Source organism: Ovis aries, chromosome 8, assembly GCF_016772045.2.
Source record: "Ovis aries strain OAR_USU_Benz2616 breed Rambouillet chromosome 8, ARS-UI_Ramb_v3.0, whole genome shotgun sequence".
Lineage (NCBI taxonomy): Eukaryota > Metazoa > Chordata > Mammalia > Artiodactyla > Bovidae > Ovis > Ovis aries.
In genome coordinates this window covers 85,546,773-85,569,123 of record NC_056061.1, presented here as the reverse complement: position 1 = coordinate 85,569,123, position 22,351 = coordinate 85,546,773, and the positions used below count along the sequence as shown (strand labels likewise).

At 42.3% G+C, this 22,351-nt stretch overlaps 1 protein-coding gene across 3 annotated transcripts in view; it reads left to right on the top strand.

The window, feature by feature from the left end:
* PRKN (parkin RBR E3 ubiquitin protein ligase) overlaps positions 1 to 22,351 on the top strand; it is a 1,230,807-nt gene that overhangs the window by 368,895 nt on the left and 839,561 nt on the right. For all 3 annotated transcript variants that reach the window (XM_027972640.2, XM_060419883.1, XM_027972639.2), the window contains exon 3: positions 7,988 to 8,228. In XM_027972640.2, coding sequence (XP_027828441.2) covers positions 7,988 to 8,228 — 241 coding nt within the window. The remainder of the gene's footprint in view (positions 1 to 7,987; positions 8,229 to 22,351) is intronic.

Genomic DNA, 22,351 nt, shown 5'->3' with positions numbered 1-22,351 from the left:
CTGAACTCTAAGTGGCTTTGTGAAAATACTGAACATGATACTTGAGACGGAGTTGGTGGACGTGTCGGGTGAGGTTAAATGTGTTGATAACAGGGATTGGTAAGCAGTGATTAGTACACCAAATGATAATTCTAGCTCAGCCACTTAGTACTTAGGTATAACCTTTGGCAACAACTTCATGCCTTTCTCCTTCAGTTATCTCATCTCTAAAATGACGTTATTCATGGTTCCCATCTCACCATGGCATTGTACAGAGTACAATGAGAACATGCTAAGCACAATGCCTAGCATATAGATAATTCACAGAATGGTAGATATGCTGTTGTAATTATTTTATTAAGTACTACAAAATTTACTTTTGAGCATCTACTGTGTGTCATAAATAGGCAACCACAAGCAGGATGACCGTATGATTTATCCTTCAGACTAGGAGACTTCGAAAGTTCAAGGAGAGCTATTATTAGTCACCCTGGGATAAGGGGTATAAACTCAGTGATCCTGGGTAGACCACGGGGCTTCTTACCTAATCACAGTGAAGCAAAGATGAGAAGGCTCGTGATGGGGCTGCTACCAACAGTTCTCCTCACCTCTCCCTCTTAAAGATCTTAAATCTCCTCCAACTAAGTGTCGAAAGAATTGTTGTTGTTATCTGCTCAGTTGTGTCTGACTCTGCTACGTCATGGACTGCCAGCAGGCCAGCCTTCCCTGTCCTTCACTGTCTCCTGGAGTTTGATCAAATTCATCTCCACTGAGTCAGTGATGCCAGCCAACCATCTCATCCTCTGACACCCTCTTCTCCTTCTGCCCTAAATCTTTCCCGGCATCAGGGACTTTTCCAATGAGTTGGCAGTTCCCATCAGATGACCAAAATACTGGAGCTTCAATTTCAGCATCAGTCCTTCCAATGAATATTCAGGATTGATTTCCTATAGAATTGACTTGTTTGATCAACTTGCTGTCCCAGGGACTCTCAAGAGCCTTCTCCAAAACCACAATCCAAAGCATCAAGTTTTTGGTGCTCAGCCTTCTTTATGATCCAACTCTCTCATCCAAACACAAGTGCTGGAAAAAACACAGCTTTGACTAGATGGACTTTTGTCGGGTGGGCCCTAAATGCGGGATGATTTCCTCTTGAGATCCTTATGCAATTACATCTACAAACCCCCTCTTTTCAAATAAGTTCAAATTTTAAAGTTCCTGATGGGCATGCATTTTAAGTAGATACTATTCAATCCATTATATTTCCTTTAGTTGGAAGAAAACTGAAATGAAAGAGAGGTTCCGTTCAGTTCAGTCACTCAGTCACGTCCGACTCTTTGCGACCGCATGGACTGCAGCACACCAGGCTTCCCTGTCCATCACCAGCTCCCTGAGTTGACTCAAACTCACGTCCATTTAGTCGGTGATGCCATCCAACCATCTCATCCTCTGTTGTCCCCTTCTCTTCTTGCCTTCAATCTTTCCCAGCATCAGGGTCTTTTCCAGTGAGTCATTTCTTCGCATCATATGGCCATAGTATTGGAGTTTGAGCTTCAGCATCCATCCTTCCAATGAATATTTAGTGTTGATTACCTTTAGGATGGACTGGTTGGATCTCCTTGCAGTCCAAGGGACTCTCAAGAGTCTTCTCCAACACTACAGTTCAAAAGCATCAATTCTTCAGTGCTTAGCTTTCTTTATGGTCCACCTCTCACATCCATACATGACCACTGGAGAAACCATAGCTTTGACTAAACTGGCTTTTGTCAGCAAAATAGTGTCTTGCTTTTTAATATGCTGTCTAGGTTTGTCATAGTTTTTCTTCCAAGGAGCAAGTGTCTTTTAATTTCATGCCTGCATTCACCATCTGCATTGATTTTGAAGCCCAAGAAAATAAAGCCTCTCACTAAGGAATCAGTTAGGACCAACTGCTGAAACAGAAAGAATGAATACCTTTTATCGTTTCCTACAGTCAAATGACAGAGTCTAGGCATTTGTCCCAATTCACTCAAGCTCTTAATGCCTTTTTTAAAAATTTATTTTTAATTGGGCTATAATTGCTTTACAATATTCTATTGGTTCTGCCGCACATCAACATGAATCAGCCATACATACACACGTTTCCTCCCTCTGAACCTTCCTCCCATCTCCATCTCCTCCTACCTGTTCACTCTGTTTGTGGCTCCATTGCTACGCTGCACATAGGTTCATCAACACCATCTTTCTCGATTTCATAGGTATATATTGATATACAATATTCACTTTCCTCTTTCTGACTCACTTCACTGCGTATAATAGGCTCTAGGTTCATGCATCTCGTTAGAACTGACTCACATGCCTTCTTAACAGCCAGGTCTGCAGAGCAACTCAAAGAGGCATCTGCTTGGTGTACAGGTGTGCAAGAGGATAGCAGTTTCATGTTTTATTTATTCTCAGTAAAAGAATTGTTGCCTGTGACATAAGATATCCAGATTATAAAACAGGAGCTGACATAAGTAACAATGTGTTGTATGTATATCTCAAATTTTAAACATGAGGCTGGAAACTTAAAGAATTTATAGCAAGGTGTGAATCTTTATCTCTGCACCCATTGTTTAAAAAAATAAATATGAATGCCTGTCAGCTCTCATTCCTTCCTTGCTGTTAAAGAGGCTGACTATTTCCTTCTGTCTGTGAAGTCACTCAGGCTCAGGCCTGTGCCCAAGGGACTTGAAAGGCCCGATTTACTGAATGAGCCCAGGTGAGGAGCTACATGGTATTACATGGCAATAGGGCGTTTCCTTGACACAGGGAGAAACTTGTAGTATTTACGAATAAGCGGCCCCTGATTATGTTTCTCCCATCAAGAGTCATTTCTTACAGCTCTGTGGTAGCTGTGTGACCCCGTAAGGAAACACCTATTGCTGCTTTACCTGGGAGAGATTCTTCTATTTGTCTTTTTTTTTTTTTTTTTGATTTTTTTTTTGGATTTAAAGTGGTCAGTAGTTCAAAACACGACCACTCTGGCTTTTCACTGATTCCAGGTAAGCATTTTCTTTGTTGCCCTTGGAAGAAAAGTTATGACCAACCTAGATAGCATATTAAAAAGCAGAGACATTACTTTGCCAACAAAGGTCCGTCTAGTCAAGATAATGGTTTTTCCAGTAGTCATGTATGGATGTGAGAGTTGGACTGTGAAGAATGCTGTGTGCCGAAGAATTCATGCTTTTGAACTGTGGTGCTGGAGAAGACTCTTGAGAGTCCCTTGGACTGCAAGGAGATCCACCAGTCCATTCTGAAGGAGACCAGTTCTGGGTGTTCACTGTAAGGACTGATGCTGAGGCTGAAACTCCAATACTTTGGTCACCTCATGCAAAGAAGTCAAGCACTTCATTTTACTCTAATGCTGTAGTGGGATTATTTTCTAGAAGCAAACACTCTTTGGGCCTCTCTTTACAAGTTGGGTTGAAAATTATCTGATTAAGCTTAAAAAAAGTACATTTCTATTTTAAATATGTTATACAGGTCCTTTAAACTTGCCTTTTTTGTTTAAAAAGGATTTGGTGTATTGTTCAACTTTACATTATGATCCTCCAATACAGTTTTTATATTTGATACCATCACTACTAAGAGGATATCCTGATGCTGATTTGTTCTAACAATGCAACTTTTCTGAAGGCATTCTTGTAGAGATTTCAAAAGAGCTCAAATAATAGTATTTTCTACACTAAATTTAATCAGTGAGTCAATGCACATTTATTGAGTTATTATTATGTTCAAAATAACAGTCTATTCCAAACAGGAAGAACCCCCAAATAATGGTACTTTACATACGAAGTACTTGTGTACTTAGCATATAGTGGGTACTCAATAAATATTAGTAGATGAATTGATGAATAAGAGCAATTTTGTTTGTGATACCTAAACACTGACGAATCGATGCTTTTGAACTGTGGTGTTGGAGAAGACTCTTGAGAGTCCCTTGGACTGCAAGGAGATCCAACCAGTCCATTCTGAAGGAGATCAGCCCTGGGATTTCTTTGGAAGGAATGATGCTAAAGCTGACGCTCCAGTACTTTGGCCACCTCATGCGAAGAGCTGACTCATTGGAAAAGACTCTGATGCTGGGAGGGATTGGGGGCAGGAGGAGAAGGGGACGACAGAGGATGAGATGGCTGGATGGCATCACCGACTCGATGGACATGAGTCTGAGTGAACTCCGGGAGTTGGTGATGGACAGGGAGGTCTGAGGTGCTGCGATTCATGGGGTCGCAAAGAGTCGGACACGACTGAGCGACTGAACTGAACTGAACTGAACTGAGGCTGTTTAAAAGCCATGGGATAAAACACAGTGGTTCCGTTCGAGCTAACTACCAACTTCTTACAACCTCCAAGCAACAGATGTATCGTTTCGGTTGGTTCTTAGTTGTACAGTGGGCTTTTCTTAGTTGGACACTGGGGTGAAACCAAGCAAGGGGCCCACTGCTTCTCTTTGGTTGTGAACGAGCAGTGACAGGCCTGCTGGAGTTCCCTGCTGTGAGAAAGCCTGGGTAGAATGGCAGCCCAGGAGGAGTGGGTAAGTGGGAAGGGGGGGCAGAAGAAGGGGAGAGCAATACAGGAGAAGGCAAGGGCAGAGGAGTGGCCATCATCACAAGCCATCCCGATGTTTCACTTACTCATTAATTGGAGGATAATTGCTTGACAATCTTGTGTTCGTTTCTGACACATAACAGCATGAGTTAGCCATATGTATATGTACGGTTAGGGCTTCCTTAGTAGCTCAGATTGTAAAGCATCTGCCTGCAATACAGGAGATGTGGGTTCAATCCCTGAGTCGGGACGATTCCCTGGAGAAGGAAAGGGCAACCCACTCCAGCATTTTTGCCTGGAGAATTTCATGGGCAGTGGAACCTGGTGAGCTACAATCCCCTGGGTCGCAAAGAATCAGATATGACTGAGCAGCTAACACACACACGTACACACATAGATGTGGCAGAGCAGCAGTGGAGACACAGCCATAGAGAGCGGACGTGTGGGCAGGGACTGTTGCTCAGCCACTCAGTTGTACCCGACTCTTCATGACCCCATGGAGTGCGGCCCACCAGGTTTCCCTGATCTTCACCACATCCTGGAGCTTGCTCAGACTCATGTCCATTGAGTCAGTGATGTCAGATGCAACCATCTCCTCCTCTGTCATCCCCATCTCCTCCCACCTTCAATCTTTCCCAGCATCAGGGTCTTTTCCAGTGAGTCAGGTCTTCACATCAGGTGGCCAAAGTATTGGAGTTTCAGCTTCAGCATTAGTTCTTCCAAGGAACATTCATGACTGATTTCCTTTAGGATTGACTGGTTTGATCTCAAGGGACTCTGAAGAGTCTTCTCCAACACCATAGTTTGAAAGCATCAATTCTTCAATGCTCAGCCTTCTTTGTGGCCCAACTCTCACATCTGTACATGACTACCGGAAAAACCACAGCTTTGACTAAACAGTCCTTTTTTGGCAAAGTAATGCCTCTGCTTTTTAATACACTGTCTGGGTTTGTCATAGCTTTTCTGCCAAGCAGCAAGCATCTTTTAATTTCATAGTTGCGGTCACTGTCTACATGGATTGTGGAACCCAAGAAAATAAAGTCTGTCTCTGTTTCTAATCCCCATCTATTTGCCATGAAGTGATGGGGCCAGATGCCATGATCTTAGTTTTTTGAAAGGACACTTGGGAGGCATTTCTTATAAAGTTTGCAATAGAGAACAGTTTTAACTTGGTTTTAGGCAAAGAATTGTCTAGCTTGTCGTCCTTTGTATTTTGGAAAGTGTGATCTTGGACGAGTGGAAGCCCCGAAAGAACTCAGCTGTGCAAACAGCGCCGATCTCTTCTCACAATAAACCCCTTACTGCGCAGCTGAGGGGAGCAGTCAGTTGACTCTGTTTGTCCCCGCCCCTCCCTGCAGAGCTCCCTCTGTGCAGGTCCTAATGAGCAGTGAAACGGTCCTGGGCCTGCGGTGGGAGGGACATCCTGGGTGACAGGGCTGAGACCCACAGCAGCTAATTAGTGTGCGGCTAATTGACCTTTCCCAGTAATTGTATTCCTCAGCCTTTGGCAACCAGAGAGGGGGGCCTTTCAATATCTCTGTGTAGTATCATATCTTTGATCATAATGAAAAGTAGCCATCAGAAATGTGAAATAAATTCAAAGCATAAATCACAAAGTTCCTGTCTTTTCAAAGTCTGTATTTTTTTAAACGAAAGATCAAGTCGAAGGAACAGTTTTTATTCTCATCCCATTAATATAAATTGGCGTTTGTGTTCATTCATCACTGTGGAGGTGACCGAGAACACAAGAGGGAGAAAGCAGTGGGAATGATTTTTGGTTCTTCTGACTCCCACTGATTGCCCTGAGCTCATGCTGTCTTTAACCACAGTATCTCATTGTTCGCAATAGCCATACGAAACATTTGTTAACCATCACATTAAAAAAAAAAACAACCTTGAAATGCCTTCCTAAATAATTGCCATTTTTGTCTTTGACATAGAAAATACACTACAGTTAATTCCCCTGTAAAAGTATGATAGTGACAAGGCAGCACGCGAGGGTGCGTCGAGGTGTATAGTTGTTACCAGTATCGTTGTATTTTGTATGGGTGTTCTTTAAATTCCCGAAGATGGAGGAGAATGACAGTCATGGGGGGCGGTTTGAGAGAGCAGAGTCCTTGCTCTGTGGGAGAAGTGACAGACTCATGAGCAACCGTTTCTACCTGGTAGCTATTCTGAAACTGAGACGTGATTTGTGGGTCTAGCTTCTGTCTTAGCAAATTAGCTGATGTCCAGATTTAATTCTACTGAATTTTAAAGCCTTGATTACTGTAGCTTTGTAGTATAGTCTGAAGTCAGGGAGCCCGGTTCCTCCATCTTCCTTTTTCTTTCCCGAGATCGCTTGGGTTATTTGGGATCTACTGTGTTTCCATAAACAGCGTATAATTGTTTGTTCTACTTCTGTGAAAAATGCCGTTGGTAATCTGACAGGCCTTGTATTGAATCTGTAGGGCGCTTCGGGTAGTGTAGTCATTTTCGTGATACTGATTCTTCCAATCCAAGAGCATGCTGTATCTCTCCCTCTGTTTCTTTTGTATTTGATTGCTTCTATCAGTATCTTATAGTTTTCTGAGTACAGGTTTTTTTCTTCTTAGGTAGGTTTATTCCTAACTCCTGTGCATTTTATTCTTTTTGTTGTGATATTAAATAGGATTGTTTCCCTAATCTCTCCTTCTGTTCTTTTCTTGTTAGTATATCAGATTGTGAGAGATTCCCATGAGTTATTATTATTTTTTCCCCCCCCTGCATCTTTCCCAGATTCATTGAGGAGCTCTCATGGTTTTCTGGTAGCATCTTTAATTTTCTATGTGTAGTATCATGTCCTGCAAACACCAACAGTTTTACTTCTTTTCCAGTTTGGATTCTTTTTTTTCTGTTTCTTTTCTGCTTGCCATGGCTGGGACGTACAAAACCATGTTGAATGGAAGTGGCGAGAGTGGGTATCCTTGTTTCGTTCCTTGTCTTAGAGGAAATGCTTTCAGTTTTCCACCAGTGGAATGATGCTAGCTGTGGTTATACAAATCAGGATATAGTTGCAGAACGTTATTCTAGATGTTCACTGGTTTTAATTGTGAGATGGGATGAAACAGTGAAAGATCAGAATAGTGTGGGTAACCTCTCCTCTGACTTCATTGGCCTGCTGGTGATTGCTAGTGGTTTTGGAGTATTTGTGGGGTCTACTGGAAATAAGTGTATTGTAAATTCTAGAGAAAATTGCCCTGTCATTGGTAATAACAAACTCTCTGTACTTTTTAAAAAACAGAAAGGGGGATAAAAAATACAGAAAGGGGTGCTAGTATTTAAATTTGATAATGATAAGGGCATGCCGTTTCTGGTGAATCAGTTTTGAAGCATATTGCTGTGTAGAACTGAAGACAAGTTCAGCGCCACCTGTGCTTCAGCGCCTGCTCATTCTTGTGATTTTGTCTCCCTCACTCAGAGCTGTGACCTGGATCAGCAGAGCATCATTCACATTGTGCTGAGACCGCGGAGAAAAGACCCAGAAGGGCACCCACCTCGGGGGGACAGCCCGCGGCCCGCTTGGGGGCGCTCTGACAGGGAGCCCGAGAGCCTGACTCGCGTGGACCTCAGCAGCTCGGTGCTCCCCGCCGACTCGGTGGGCCTGGCTGTGATACTGCAGGACAGCGAGGAGGGCGGCGCCTCGTCCACCCGCAGGCCAGGTACCCGATGCCTCTCTCCGTGCCTCGCGCCGGGTTCTGCGTGCTGAAGTCTCCGCAGAGAGCAGCCTCACTCTGTGTGTGAATACCTAGATCACAACACGCTCTAAATCAGTGGAAGGCGGCATGGCTAGAAGGAGAGTCTTGTTACTCTAAGATTTGAGGTGACGCATTTAACAAGAACGGCAAAGCAGAGCTTTCCAGTTAGGAATGAACATAAAGGATGAGCAAAGTGTCAGGCCCGTAGTGATAGTCCTCGTTTGTTCGTTTGGTGGTTCTAGGGGTGATGGACTCATGGGACGCCTTGTGCTGGGCTCACAATATGCGCACTGTATATCCCTCTCAGTTGCGCCTTTCTCTTTTCTTCTGTGCTTATTTACTTAAAATGCATTTTGATTGATTATGTTTCTGATGAAATAGATCAATTTTTTTTAAAGTAGAAAGAGAACTTCAGAAGTAACTTTAGTCATTTTTTAGGTCATAAGAAAAAATGACAGTGTCGGTTACATCCTTTTGTGTTTTAAGAAGTTTTCCTTGTCTGTATTGTGCAGCCTATTTCAAAAGTTTGCTTTGGCAAGAATGACAAACTCTTTATTATTTTGACAATATTCCATGTTTCCCTTCGTTTTTCCTCTCCAGTCTAAATAGTCAAAGGTGTAACAGGACTGTTTTTGAGTAGGTGACAGGAAACATTGGATAGTAACAGTGACTTTCTCTCCCACATGGAGTGTCTGAAGACAGCAGCAGCCTGGGCTGGGATGACTTTCACGGGGTCAGAGACGTCTGGGACCAGCAAGATGGAGGCCCCTTGCTAAAATTACTAAGTAAAATTTAATAAATATTTATAAAATCATAAATCAGATTTAAGAAAAAAACAAAAACAAAATTTTCCAGGGATAAGTGAAGAAGTGGAAAAAACACAGCTGTCTTTGACTAGAGGAATGGATAAACCAAGAATTTAAGTGCAAGAGCCGCCGTCCTGCTGAGCCTGAGGTGGTTGTGTTGGGCTTTTTTTCCTTCCCATGTCTTGGGTATTGAGGAGACTGGAAAAACAAGTAGGGAACGAGGGGGAAATGAGACCAGCCTAAACCTCTGCAGCTCCTTTGTTGTCCAGAGTGATGAAGTAATATAAATACCAGACCCAAGCTTTGGGACTTCTGAAATTCCAAGCAGGATGTGGGCAAAAGCATTCCAGAGAGGGCTCAGAGGGTGTGGCATTGACAGCTCCTGAGATAATCCAGCTCTGCTGAAGCAGTCCTCAGGATACACATTATAAATCAAACAGAGGAGTACTTTGCCCTGAGTGGAGGAGAGCACATAAGGTAAGCCACAAGACTGGTTCCCCCAAAACGTGAGAAAATAAAAGGACAGTTTGAAACAGAATACAATACAGGTATGTTTAATGTTAATTAACTGGAGATCAAAACAGAAAACAGACCTAATAGAAAAAGGTAGCTACTGGATAGAATATAAATTTAACTACTGGAATTAAAAAAAAAAAAAATCCTCAGCAGATTGGTGAAAAGAGCAATTTATCAATGCCAAAGAGAGAATTAATGAATTGAAAGGTATATATGAGGGAATTTCCCATAGTGTGACACAGGTTAACATGTTTACAAAAAGAAAAGTTCTTTTTGAAGAGTTTGGAATTAGCTTTCCTAACATATCTGATAGGAAATCTTTTTTTTTCCTCCTTTCTTTTTTCTTTCATAAATTTTGAAAGTATGATAATATATTTGCAGGAGACGTGAAAAATAAAGAACAAAGTTGCATCTAGTTTCTCTATTGTGTGACAGTTATTTTTTTAAGTAGATAAATTAAGATTTTTAGTTTGAGTTTCAATATCAATATCAAACTCCCTAAACTGAGATAATGAATAGAAAAGGAGAAGGCTACAGTAGAACTGAAAATCACTATGAATGAATTCAAAATCTTTAGATGAAAATTAAACCTTTACTTGTATTACCTGAACATTAATAGTAATTTAAGTAGAATAATCATCATTTGTAAGTATTCAGATACTTTAGTGTTTGCTAATGTATGTGAATCTACTGTCTGGTAACTGGGTTTGTATCTGAAGATTTTAGAAGTTCAGTCTGGTTAGTTTATTTTATTATAAAATTGCCTTCAGTCTTCTTGAGAGTATTATTTTATGATTAATAAATTTGTAATTATTGACACCTTCCACTGGTTCTCTCTGTAGATTATACTTCTAGTGAAGAAAATATTCTCTTTCTATCATCACAGGTATACTATGGAAAATTCAGGTAAAGTCAGAAAATTCTTCTAGATGTCTAATAGTCTACTTATATTTTAAGTGAAATGTATAATCATTTCAGCCAACACAATCAGTCCAAGAAACTGGTATAAAGTTATGCCGTACAGTACCAGTGTGAGAAGGGCCTGAAGACTCCTGACTGTTTCTGGTTACAGACTTTTTAACCTTGACTTTCCACACAGCCCTCGTGTAGTCTGACCTCTCGTCACCTGTTTCTCATTTACCCACTAACCAGTGGTGACCTGTGAGCTGCACATATTTTGCTGGCTGGGAACGCCCTGGGCCCCACGCGCTGGCACGCCCGCTCGCCAGCACGCCGTTGTGTTTCTTCCTGCATCACCTGAGCTCAGGAGTGAGCTCCCCCGACACCTTTCCTGTGCTGTAGGGGAGGCAAAAGTTATGTTGCATGTGGTAAGGAACAGGCAAAATAAGGGGGGTTGTGCAGGTCAAATTAAGGACTTTACTCTGCATCTAGCTGAAAACTTTCAACGGCAAGGAGTGATCCCGTAACCTTCTGAAGTGGAATCATCCCCTCTTCCGAACGCGCATTCCTCTCGTTGTCTTCTGTTTTGCACTCTGGTTCCTTATTTGTGTCTCTATGAGGCCAGCGTCAGTTCAGTTCAGTTGCTCAATGGTGTCGGACTCTTTGTGACCCCATGGACTGCAGCACGCCAGGCCTCCCTGTCCATCACCAACTCCCAGAGCTTGCTCAAACTCATGTATGTCAAGTCAGTGATGTCATCCTACCATCTCACCCTCTGTCGTCCCCTTTTCTCCTGCAAACTCATAAACACTAGTGAGAATGTTTGTTCAGTGCTTATTCCAGAACCAGAAGGTCCGATTCTGTTAGCCAAGAACAGAGACTCAGAAACGCTTGTGCTGCCATTACTCTGAGTGGTGCTGCCCTATAGCAAATGTTTCCCCACCTTTAAACTGTGAGTCCTACCTAGAGTATTCAACCAGGTGGGGAAAAGGCTGGGAAAGACAGGTGGACAAATCACATCGACCCATAGTAAGCAGATGAGTCTCATAATTACCTTTTATATATGAAGCATTCTGATGAAAGTGAAAGAGGAGAGTGAAAAGTTGGCATGGTATAGCCACTCTAGGAGATGATTTGACAGATTCTCACTAACCTACCACGAAGTTCAGCCAGTGTGCTCCATGTTGTTTACTCCGATGAGCTGAAAACAGGTCCACACGATTATCTACACATGGATGTTTATAGCAGCCTTATTCACAGTTGCCCAAGTTTGGGAGCAACTAAGATGTGCTAGTAAAGCAATGCTCAAAACTTTCCAAGCCAGGCTTCAGCAATAGATGAACCATGAACTTCCAGGTGTTCCAGCTGGTTTTAGAAAAGGAGAGGAGCCAGAGATCAAATTGCCAACATCTTTATAAATACAGTTGGCCCTCCGCATCTCTGGGTTCCATATCCACAGATTCAACCAACTAGGGATGAAAAATATTTAGAAATAAGTTCCATAAAGTCCCCAAAGGCAAAACTTGTATATGGCAATCACTTAGCAACATAACATTTACATTGCATTTAAAATGATTAAATAGTATTCACATTGTGTTAGATGTTGTAAGTAATCTGTTGTTCTTTTTCAGTTGCTAAGTAGCATCCAACTGTCAGCAACCTCATGAACTGCTGCACGCCAGGCTTCCCTGTCCCTCACTATCTCACAGAGTTTGCTCAAACTCAGGTCTGGATATGTTTTAACATACGTGGGAGGATAAGTGCAGGTTATATGCAAAAAGTAACGCCGTTTTGTATAGGGGACATGAGCATCCCCAGATTTTGATGTCTGAGGGGGTTCCTGGAACGAACACCTCATGGACACCGAGGGGTGACTTCCTGCCGTGTAATTAATTACTTGTCACATCAGATACAAATACGTCTCTTAAACTTCCGACCTTCACTGCCTGGAGTATGGCTGGTCTTGGATATATTGTCTGTCATACTGCCAAAAAGTTTAACCAACATATAAAAGACTCACAATTCTATCTCATCACATATGGTAGGGTTAAATGGTGAATACCTGCGAGTAGACAGCATGGTTGGAGAAGGAAATGGCAACCCACTCCAGTATTCTTGCCTGGAGAATCCTGTGGACAGAGGAACCTAGTGGGCTGCTGTCCATTGGGTCGCACAGAGTCCGGCACGACTGAAGTGACTCAGCATGCATGCATGCATTGGAGAAGAAAGTGTCAACCCACTCCAGTATTCTTGCCTGGACGATCCCAGGGACAGAGGAGCCTGGTGGGCTGCTGTCTTTGGGGTTGCTCAGAGTCGGGCATGACTGAAGTGGCTTAGCAGCAGCAGCAGATAGCATGGTGTGACCTGCCGTGGAGTATTCAGAGCACCCATCAGAGTCTAAGCCTCAGAAGTCAATAAAGGCTAGGTTAGATCATCAGGCACTCCACACAGATGAGTATGTGTGCCAACCAGTTGGTGCTGTTCAGCTGTGTCCACCTCTTCGCAATTCATTACACATTTTTTTTCCTTTAAATACAGAAGAGATATGCAGTCCAGTAAAGCTGGATTGGAGTGCTTAGTGTCTGGGTGAGAAAGAATACGCCAAACAGGAAACCCCAGATGCTTACATGGATGAGCCACTGACCTCAGCATGTGTCCCTGCGAGCTGGACGGGTTGAGCTCTCTGCCCTAAGTAGATAGGACGCACGGAGGCCGGCCCTCTCACCCTGCACTTTCTTCCCGCCGGCTGGGCCACACCTGAGTCTGTGGAAGCGTTCTGGGTGGCTGTTGTCTCTTTCAGAACACGAGCAGCTAGAAATGAGCCATCGGAGTGTGGTGGGAAATGGTGGTTTTGAAGTTGTGAAGGTTCGGCGCGGTATGTGTTGGGGACCTTGGGACGATTTCGATTTTTCTGAAGTCCTGTCTGCAGAGTAGTAGTGTGACTAACAGTGGAAGGAGAGTTGCACCCCAGACTCAGTGAGGGCTAACATGGCTGTGTGCTCCTTTGTGCACGGCCTCTAGGGCGTGTGGGGCCTGGGGCCTCAATGCCCCCTTTCTGCTCTTGGAGCCCCGAGGACTTTCAGAGGACTCTGCCCAGTGCCAGGAGGGCCAGATTTGCTCTTGACAAGAGAGAGGGCGCTGAGGCAGCGTATTTTCAGCTGGTGAAGTCTGTCCTGGGGCTCACTGGGGCACTCTGAGTAATCCAGACTGTGCCCGAAAGGCAAGCAGGCGTCTGGATTCGTTGTGTGTGTGTGTGTATGTGTGTGTGTGTGATTTGCTTAGAAAGAAGATAAAGAAAAAAATTGAAAATTAAGTGATAAAAATTGACTGCTTATAATAAACTCTTGTAAAACTTAACTAAATTTTGTGAAACATTTATGGAAGGTCTTGGTTTGTATGACCGGGAGCTTCAAAAAAATTTTACACCTAATTCAGAAATATTTGTTGCAACTAAAGAAATTAGCTTTTTATTTTGTATCAGGGAATAGCCGGCTATCAAACCATGTTGTGACAGAGTCCAGTGAACAGTGAAGGGCTTCAGCCATACATATACATGGATCCGTTCTCCACCCAACCCCGCTCCCATCCAGGCTGCCCCATTAGTAGAGCAAAACATTCCCTGTGTTTTTTATAACGAAATTGGAAACCCCCATGACAAGTAAACAAACCATCATGACCTTCTTTTTTTATTCACCCTTTAGGTGATACCACAGAATGAAGCCCAGACATACACTCTGTAAATCTGTTGAACGATAATTACTTTTCCAAGTGATACTCCTGAATGTCTGTACGGTCATGAAAGTTCTTCCTCAATCCCCAAAGATTAAATTGAATTCAACACCTCTGATGGTAGTGGCCTGTAATTACAGTCTGATTCTTTGACAGCTAATGCCCTGCCTTCTCTGTGAAGAGCAATTAAACTAACCAGAATATTCAGTCTGTCTTCAGGAAAGAATACTCTGGTAGGTTGACCTTGTCCAGGGGATCTTTCTGACCCAGGGATCGAACCTGCGTCTCCTGCATTGCAGACGGATTCTTTAGAAACGAGCCACCAGGGAAGCTATACGGTCCATCTGTGGAGTTGTAATTTCCTTGGGAACCAAATGGCCAATTGTTTGGCTAGTGGATTAAATGAAACTCCTCTGAGCCTGGAAGGTTTTATGTATCCTGAGTGTTTACCACAGTGCCTGTTTCTTGGTAGTAGGCCCTTAATAAATATTTGTTGTTGCTGAAAAATACTCTAGGAAAGGTGACGGGTGTTTGCTTCCAGTCCTTGAACCATGCGCAGTATCCCAGGGAGCAATGTCTGAGACACAGATATGAAGCTCAGTGGCAAAGAGCCCAGGCTCTGAAGCCAGGCTGACTGAGCCCCTTCTCTGCTTCCTACCAGCTCTGTGACCTTGGACAGTTTCCTTTTCGCTGCTCAAAGTATGGCCTGTGAACCAGCAGCGTCAGCATCGCTTGGGAGTTTGTCAAAAAGGCAGAACCTCAGGCCTACTTCCCAGACCTGCTGAATCGGAATCTGCCGCTTAATAAAGTCCGCAGGTCAATTACACACATTGGAGTTTCAGGCACACTGGGCCTCGGTTTCCCCATTTATAATATAGAGACTGATGGGTTACCTGCCGCATAGATTTGACGCTAGCTGGTTTCTGCAGTGCTTGCACCAGAGCCTGACTTATACTGAGCACTTAATAACTTTTAGCCATTTTTTACTACTCACATGATCAAAAGGCATGATATTGGCCCTGAAACTAAAATGAATCTAAATTTACAGATCCAGGGCTACCACAACAATCATTAAAAAAAAGACAAAACAGAACTTAGGTCCCTCATTCCATATTTTGGAGACTTCCTACTCATGACTACGTTCTTTCTGCTTATTCTGCTTTTGAAGTGGGGCTTTTTATTTTCCTTAGCCTATTTATTTGTGACTGTCGTCACTTCTACCACAGGATTAGGAGCAAATTAGAACAGTGAGTGTTCTAGGGTAATGAGGAATGATGGAACCCCTCTGGCTGTTCTCTCAGGCTTCTAAGCGTTCGTTCCCTTTCAGCTTCGAGTCGTGTGCAGTGTTGCGGGGTTGTCTCCGCGTGTTCCAGTAGACAGTGCCGTATTCCATCAGAAAATGCAAATAATTTTTGGCTCTTGACAATCTGTGTTTCATCACTGGGAACAACATAGACAGGAATGAAGTTTCAATAAGGGAAAAAAAAGGACAAGGATGATGCTGTTTTAACTTTTTCCTCTTGGGACTTGCTCAAAGGGCCCCTTGGCTCCTTGCAATATTTTGAAAGAGCACATTAGCTGGGGATCAATCACAGATGTGGACCACAGAGGGCCCTGTCAGCGTGGCCCTGACACCAGCGATGGACGAGAGCAGTGTGGGGACAAATAGGACGCAGACGGAGCTCAGGTTCTAAGTCAGCAAGTCGGCGGTGCACACGGATTCAGGTTTGGACTGATGGGGCACCTGTTTCAGACCAGAGTCCCTGTGTGAAACACGGCGCTGGGCACTGAGTGCTGTTGATATCTCTTTTTGATATTTGCATGCGTGCATGCTCATTTGCTCAGTTGTTGACAACTCTTTGCAACGCCATGGACTGTAGTCTGCCAAGCTCCTCTGTCCATGGGATTTTTCGGGCAAGAATTCTGGAGTAGGTTGCCATTTCCTTCTCCAGGACATCCTCCCAACCCAGGGATCAAACCTTTGTCACTTATGTCTGCTGTGTTGGCAGGCAGATTCTTTACCACTGAGCCACCTGGGAAGACTTTTGTTGGTTTTGTGAATCTAATATGTCAATCTCTGTGCTGTGCTGTGCCTAGGCGCTCAGTTGTGTATGACTCTTTGAGACCCCATGGACTGTAGCCCATCAGGTTCCTCTGTCCTTGGGGACTCTCCAGGCAAGAATTCTGTACTGGGTTTTCCCGTCCTCCTCCAGAGGATCTTCCCAACCCAGGGATAGAACCCAGGTCTCCTGCATATCAGGCAGATTCTTTACCATCTGAGCTGAGACTCCCAAGAATCCTGGAGTGGGTAGGCTATCCCGTCTTCTGGGGATCTTCCTGACGCAGGAATTGAACCAGTATCTCCTTCATTACAGGCGGATTCTTTACCAGCTGAGCTACTAGGGAAGCCCATGGGGACCCTTATATGGGTCTGATAGTATTCATTCTTGCTATACATTGTATACATTTTCATGGCGTTCTGCCTTTCAAAGACTAGACACTTTTCCCTAACCCACTGACAAACGAAGACAAGCATTTTAATCTAGAAAGATGGCGTAGGCAAGTGTGATTTGCCAGCCTTCGAGGATTGTTACTGTTTGCCAGGCAATTTCTTTATTGTCACAAAGAATTGAAAGACGCAGCTTAGTAAGTGATTTTTCTGCCTGAAGAGTTATTTGTAAACCTGCTTGTTGTGTGGATTTCTGATGCCAATATGAAGATTTTGATGATAAAAGCCAGCCAGAATTCTTTGATTTGCCACTGATGGCTGTGACGACAGCTTTCTTTAAAAATTGTTGAATCATTTAAAAATATTATTTTACTGCATTAACTCTCATGGTGACATGACTGAAATTTTGGTGGTGTCTCATATGTTAAACAAATAAATGCAATCTTAGGAAAAGATGGACCAAGAGTGCTAGGAACTAGAATTTTTTTCCATGCTTATAAGGCAGCATGGCATCCGGTCCCATCACTTCATGAGAAATAGATGGGGAAAGAGTGGAAACAGTGTCAGACTTTATTCTGGGGGGCTCCAAAATCACTGCAGATGATGACTGCAGCCATGAAATGAAAAGATGCTTACTCCTTGGAAGAAAAGTTATGACCAACCTAGATAACATATTCAAAAGCAGAGACATTACTTTGCCAACAAAGGTCTGTCTAGTCAAGGCTTTGGTTTTTCCAGCGGTCATGTATGGATGTATACAATTAGGAGCATAAACAGCAGAGAGGCTCACACAGGTTGTACCAGCTCCACTGGAAAGGAAGCTTCAAGAGACGAGATTTCATCTCTTCTGTGCTGTGCGTATTCCCTAACCCGGAGCTTAGCAGGTAGTAGATGCTTAAAAATATGTTACGTGAATAAAGTCAGCAATCCTTGGTTCATCTGTTGATATACTTTGAGACTAGAGAATGTAATTCATCTGGATCCAAGAAGCTAAATTGTGGGAAGAGTATAGATTTCTGAAGCAAGATCCAGTTCTTCTGTCAGAGACAAACAGCTGTCTTAATTATTGCAATCAACATTACAGGGGACTCTGACTTGAAAATCCTGTACATAAGTAGTTGAGTCTTATTCCCACGTGCTCCACCTCACATGTGCACACAAGCATTATGATGCACCTTCTATTCCATGCAATGGTGTCATTTAGTGCCATCTCTAAATCACAGTATCCAACACGCTGCTTATTTTTCCCATATATTAATATTCAAGTTATGGTGTGTCTTAATTAAATACTAAGTTTTCTTCCCCTTCATGCATTCTTGTACGATTTACTATTGTCATTTACTTTTGTATAAATTTTTCACCGTAGCAATAAAGGAAAGCCCCTTCTAGCATTTGTGTGTGTGTGTGTGTGTGTGTGTGTGTGTGTAATGAAGAAATGTTTGGATGAGGTTGCTGGATTAGATACCACACTGGTTAATAAACATTCCTCTGTGGAGTTATCTATTACACTGGACAGCAATTATGACCACGTGAATGGGAATGTTTTCCGGGTACCAAACTCGTGTTCTCTGATGGCCTTGTAAGTATTGGCTATAAGCATAAAACCAGTTATCATCCCTTAATTGTATGCTATCATGCCATAGTGTGATGAAGTGGAAATTCTTCTCAAATAACATTCTCAGTGCATACTCTTTGTCACACAATCAGTTTGCGCAATTATGTCCTGGTAAGTTGAGAACAAATTTTTATCGAACCTATGCAAATAACTCTGTTGCCATGGAAAGCAAAGAAGTTCAGTAAAGGTATTTTTTTTTTTTTTCTGAAATTTGTGAACCAGTGAAAATCAGATACTGTTTATAAATGTTTCACTTCAGTAAACAAAGTCATAGTCTACTAAGTTAAAAGTGAGGTAAATAAAGAAGAAAAGGATCCTAATATATCCATTAAAAAAGAATTGTAAAAGCAACACAAGTAACATAAACAAGTAGCCATATGTAATGGAGAAGGCGATGGCACCCCACTCCAGTACTCTTGCCTGGAAAATCCCATGGACGGTGGAGCCTGGTGGGCTGCAGTCCATGGGGTTGCTAAGAGTCGGACACAACTGAGCGACTTCACTTTGCCTTTTCACTTTCATGCATTGGAGAAGGAAATGGCAACCCACTGCAGTACTCTTACCTCGAGAATCCCAGGGATGGGGAAGCCTGGTGGGCTGCAGTCTATGGGGTCGCACAGAGTCAGACACGACTGAAGTGACTTAGCAGCAGCAGCAGACATAAGTAAATGTTTGAAATAACAAAAATTGACATTAATATTTATAAATCAACTATATTAGCATTCTATAGCATATAAAACTTAAGAACCATAAGTATATGAACTTAAAATTATACCTGTGCATCAATGCTTTTGTATTCAGTCTAAATAGAAGTTATCCAACTATATAAATATTATTCATTAAATAGTTTGATTTAATATTAATCTAGGTTTTAAAGTTATATAAGGATCTAAGAACTTACATTTTGGATGAGAGACACTATAAAATATAATTGTTATAAAACACTTGTCGGAATCATGACCCAATCTAGTCAAATACAAAAGCATAAAAGCATATTTTTAATAAACTTAAATATCATGTAATGTTTAATTGTTTAATCAATAAATCATAATGAAGTGTAGGGCATTCAGATTAACTACTCTCTTCATAGAAAATCAAGACCTAGCTTTCTATAAAATATAAATATCTTATCCCATATTTCAAGCTGATATATCTAAGAATAGAGATGTTTTTCTTAAATCCAAATTATTAAAACAATCCACATGTCCACAGACTCACCTTACTTGTGTTAACTTGAATTCTTCAGATATTCCTCAGCTAGTATTTCCTATTGTGCTTATTATTTAGTTACTGCATTATATCAGACATGCAATGGCACCCCACTCCAGTCCTCTTACCTGGAAAATCCCATGGACGAAGGAGCCTGGTAGGCTGCAGTCCATGGGGTCGCTAAGAGTCGGACACGACTGAGCGACTTCACTTTCATGCATTGGAGAAGGAAATGGCAACCCACTCCAGTGTTCTTGCCTGGAGAATCCCAGGGACGGGGGGGGCCTGGTGGGCTGCCGTCTATGGGGTCGTGCAGAGTTGGACACGACTGAAGCGACTTAGCAGCAGCAGCAGCAGCAGCAGCAGCAGCAGCAGCAGCAGACATTTTGTGACCCAGTGGACTGTAGCCCACCAGGCTCCTCTGTCCATGGGATTTCCCAGGCAAGAATACTGCAGTGAGCTGCCATATCCTTCTCCAGGGGATCTTCCAGACCCAGGGATAGAATGTGCCTTGGCAGGTAGAGTCTTTACCACTGAGCCTCCAGGGAAGCGCAGTATTTTCTATAAGAAGGATTTTTTCTTTTTAATGTCTGGCACATTCAAAGTATTCAAAGTTCATTTTCTTTTCTTTTTGTAAATATTGTGAATATTTCATTTGTTTACGTACTTGTATCCTTAAACGAACCAGATACAAACATCTGTACTTCTTGAGACCTAACGATTTATTAATCACATTTGGTAGCAGGCAAACATCCCACACCTGACAAGCGGCAGAGAGCTCTGTGAATCACAGATATGTGGACACACAGCCCTGAAGAGGATTTGTTGTTTCAATCCGACAACTTTAGTAACACGCCAAAAGTAAACATAGAACCGTGAAACTTACCAGTCCGGATTTCAGAGACCTCTTTGCTTTCCCAGCAAGTTAAAAGTTTTTAATTGATTTGAGGTCACAGGTAGGAAAATAAGCTCAATAAAAAAGAAAAGACCTGAGGTGGCTCAGTGGTAAGGAATCCGCCTGCAGTGCAGGAGCCACAGGAGACGTGGGTTCGATCCCTGGGCCAGGAAGATCCCCTGGAGGAGAAAATGGCAACCCATTCCGGTGTTGATGCCTTAAAAAATTCCCATGGACAGAGGAGCTTAGTGGGCTTTCCATGGGGTCGCAAAGGGGACAAAACGTGAACACATGTATCAGTTGGCAGGAAGTGCGTAACAGCCATGGGAAAACCACTTTTCAATATGTTTTGTGTTAGCTAATGAGAAACTTTATAACATGCATTTGTCAAGGAGTTAGGTAATTATTTCTCTCTTTTTATGTAATTGTTTCTCTCTTTTTTTGTTGAAACACAATTTTATGAACTGTGCTTTCAAACCATTTTAGACATGTTTCTAAAACTTTTTTTTTTTTTTTTTCTGTCAAATTAGTTCCAGGTCATGAAAGAACATGTTGTATAACTCCATCTCTGTACTTTAACACAGTATGAGATTGCTCTTGCCCAGGCCTGAACCATACCTGGCTTCTTAGTCATCACCTCTTTGAGAATAGAATCACAATGTGATCAGTGATCCATTCACAATGGCCTCCTGGATCTAAGGAACACTCCTTTTATAGAATATAAACCTATGTGGGCACACAGCGACGGAACCAGCCATAACAGAATGCCAGTCCAGCAAGCAGTTACTGCTGTTCACAGCCTGTTTTCAGGCTTCCCTAGAACAGTGGATGCCAAATGTATACACACAAATATTTCTAAGAGCAACTGTTTTTCTTCAGTGTTGCTTTGATTTACAATAATTGGTCCAAAGGGAGCTATCTGGTTATAAGTGTTTTTACTCAGCTGTTTGACAGTCATTACCCATAACTACAAATTATTGATGGATTGATAATGGAATATATTCATGAATTATGTTCACAGTCCTCGGTGATTGGAAGGAATCAATAATTCTCAGAAAGATGGAAACAAACATTACTCTAGGGAATGATATCAGCTTGAAATGAATAGTAGCTCATCCTACTTCTTTTACTGAGGCTCAGATGTGGGATTAAGGGCTAGACAGAAACCTAAACCCCCACCTTGTAAACACAAAGTCACACAAAAATATACACATTAATTTTGCGCATATAGTAGACCTCTAGAAGGCTTATTTTTGCGAATATTTGAAAAGGGTGGATGAAGGTGGTAGAGAACTGAAACAGTCTAGATACTATGTTAATATGTGTCTGATCTACTGAAACTTCAAATTGATAGGTAAATGGAAATTTAGCAGAAGATTTTCTTTTTCCAAAAAGCTACCCTTACACTTGAAGCCAAGTTTTAATACCCCTATACTTATAGCATTAGGTTTATTTTTTTTTAATGTTTAACTTAGACTATCCTCCTGTTTTTCCTTTTGTTAACTACACAAGCATCTGAGTTGCCATTGATAAGTCCTTGAGCACACTTGGATGGCTTCTTATTAACCCTTGGAGACTGCTATACAACCTCATGGTTCTCAATATGAAAATTTATATCCCCTCATGACCTTCCAGCATTGGCAGAGGGTGATTTTGTAAGACATTAGCATAATGAAACCTTTTCAATAAAATGATAAATTGAGCCCATCTCAGAAAACAGAACACACACTTGGTAATTGATTGCAGTCATCCTCATGTGGAGGACCCCATTCACATCATATGCTTTGAACTCTGATGACAACGTCACCTTTCCCCATACCCCGGAAGTTTCCAATATTCACATGGAAAAGAAATGTTTTCTTCTAATGGATCCAGGAGCGCTTTGAGGAATAGTCATCATTATATGACATAATTACCTCTCAAGAAAGTGTCTAATTATGTTCCTGTTCTTAAGTCTCTTTCATGTAA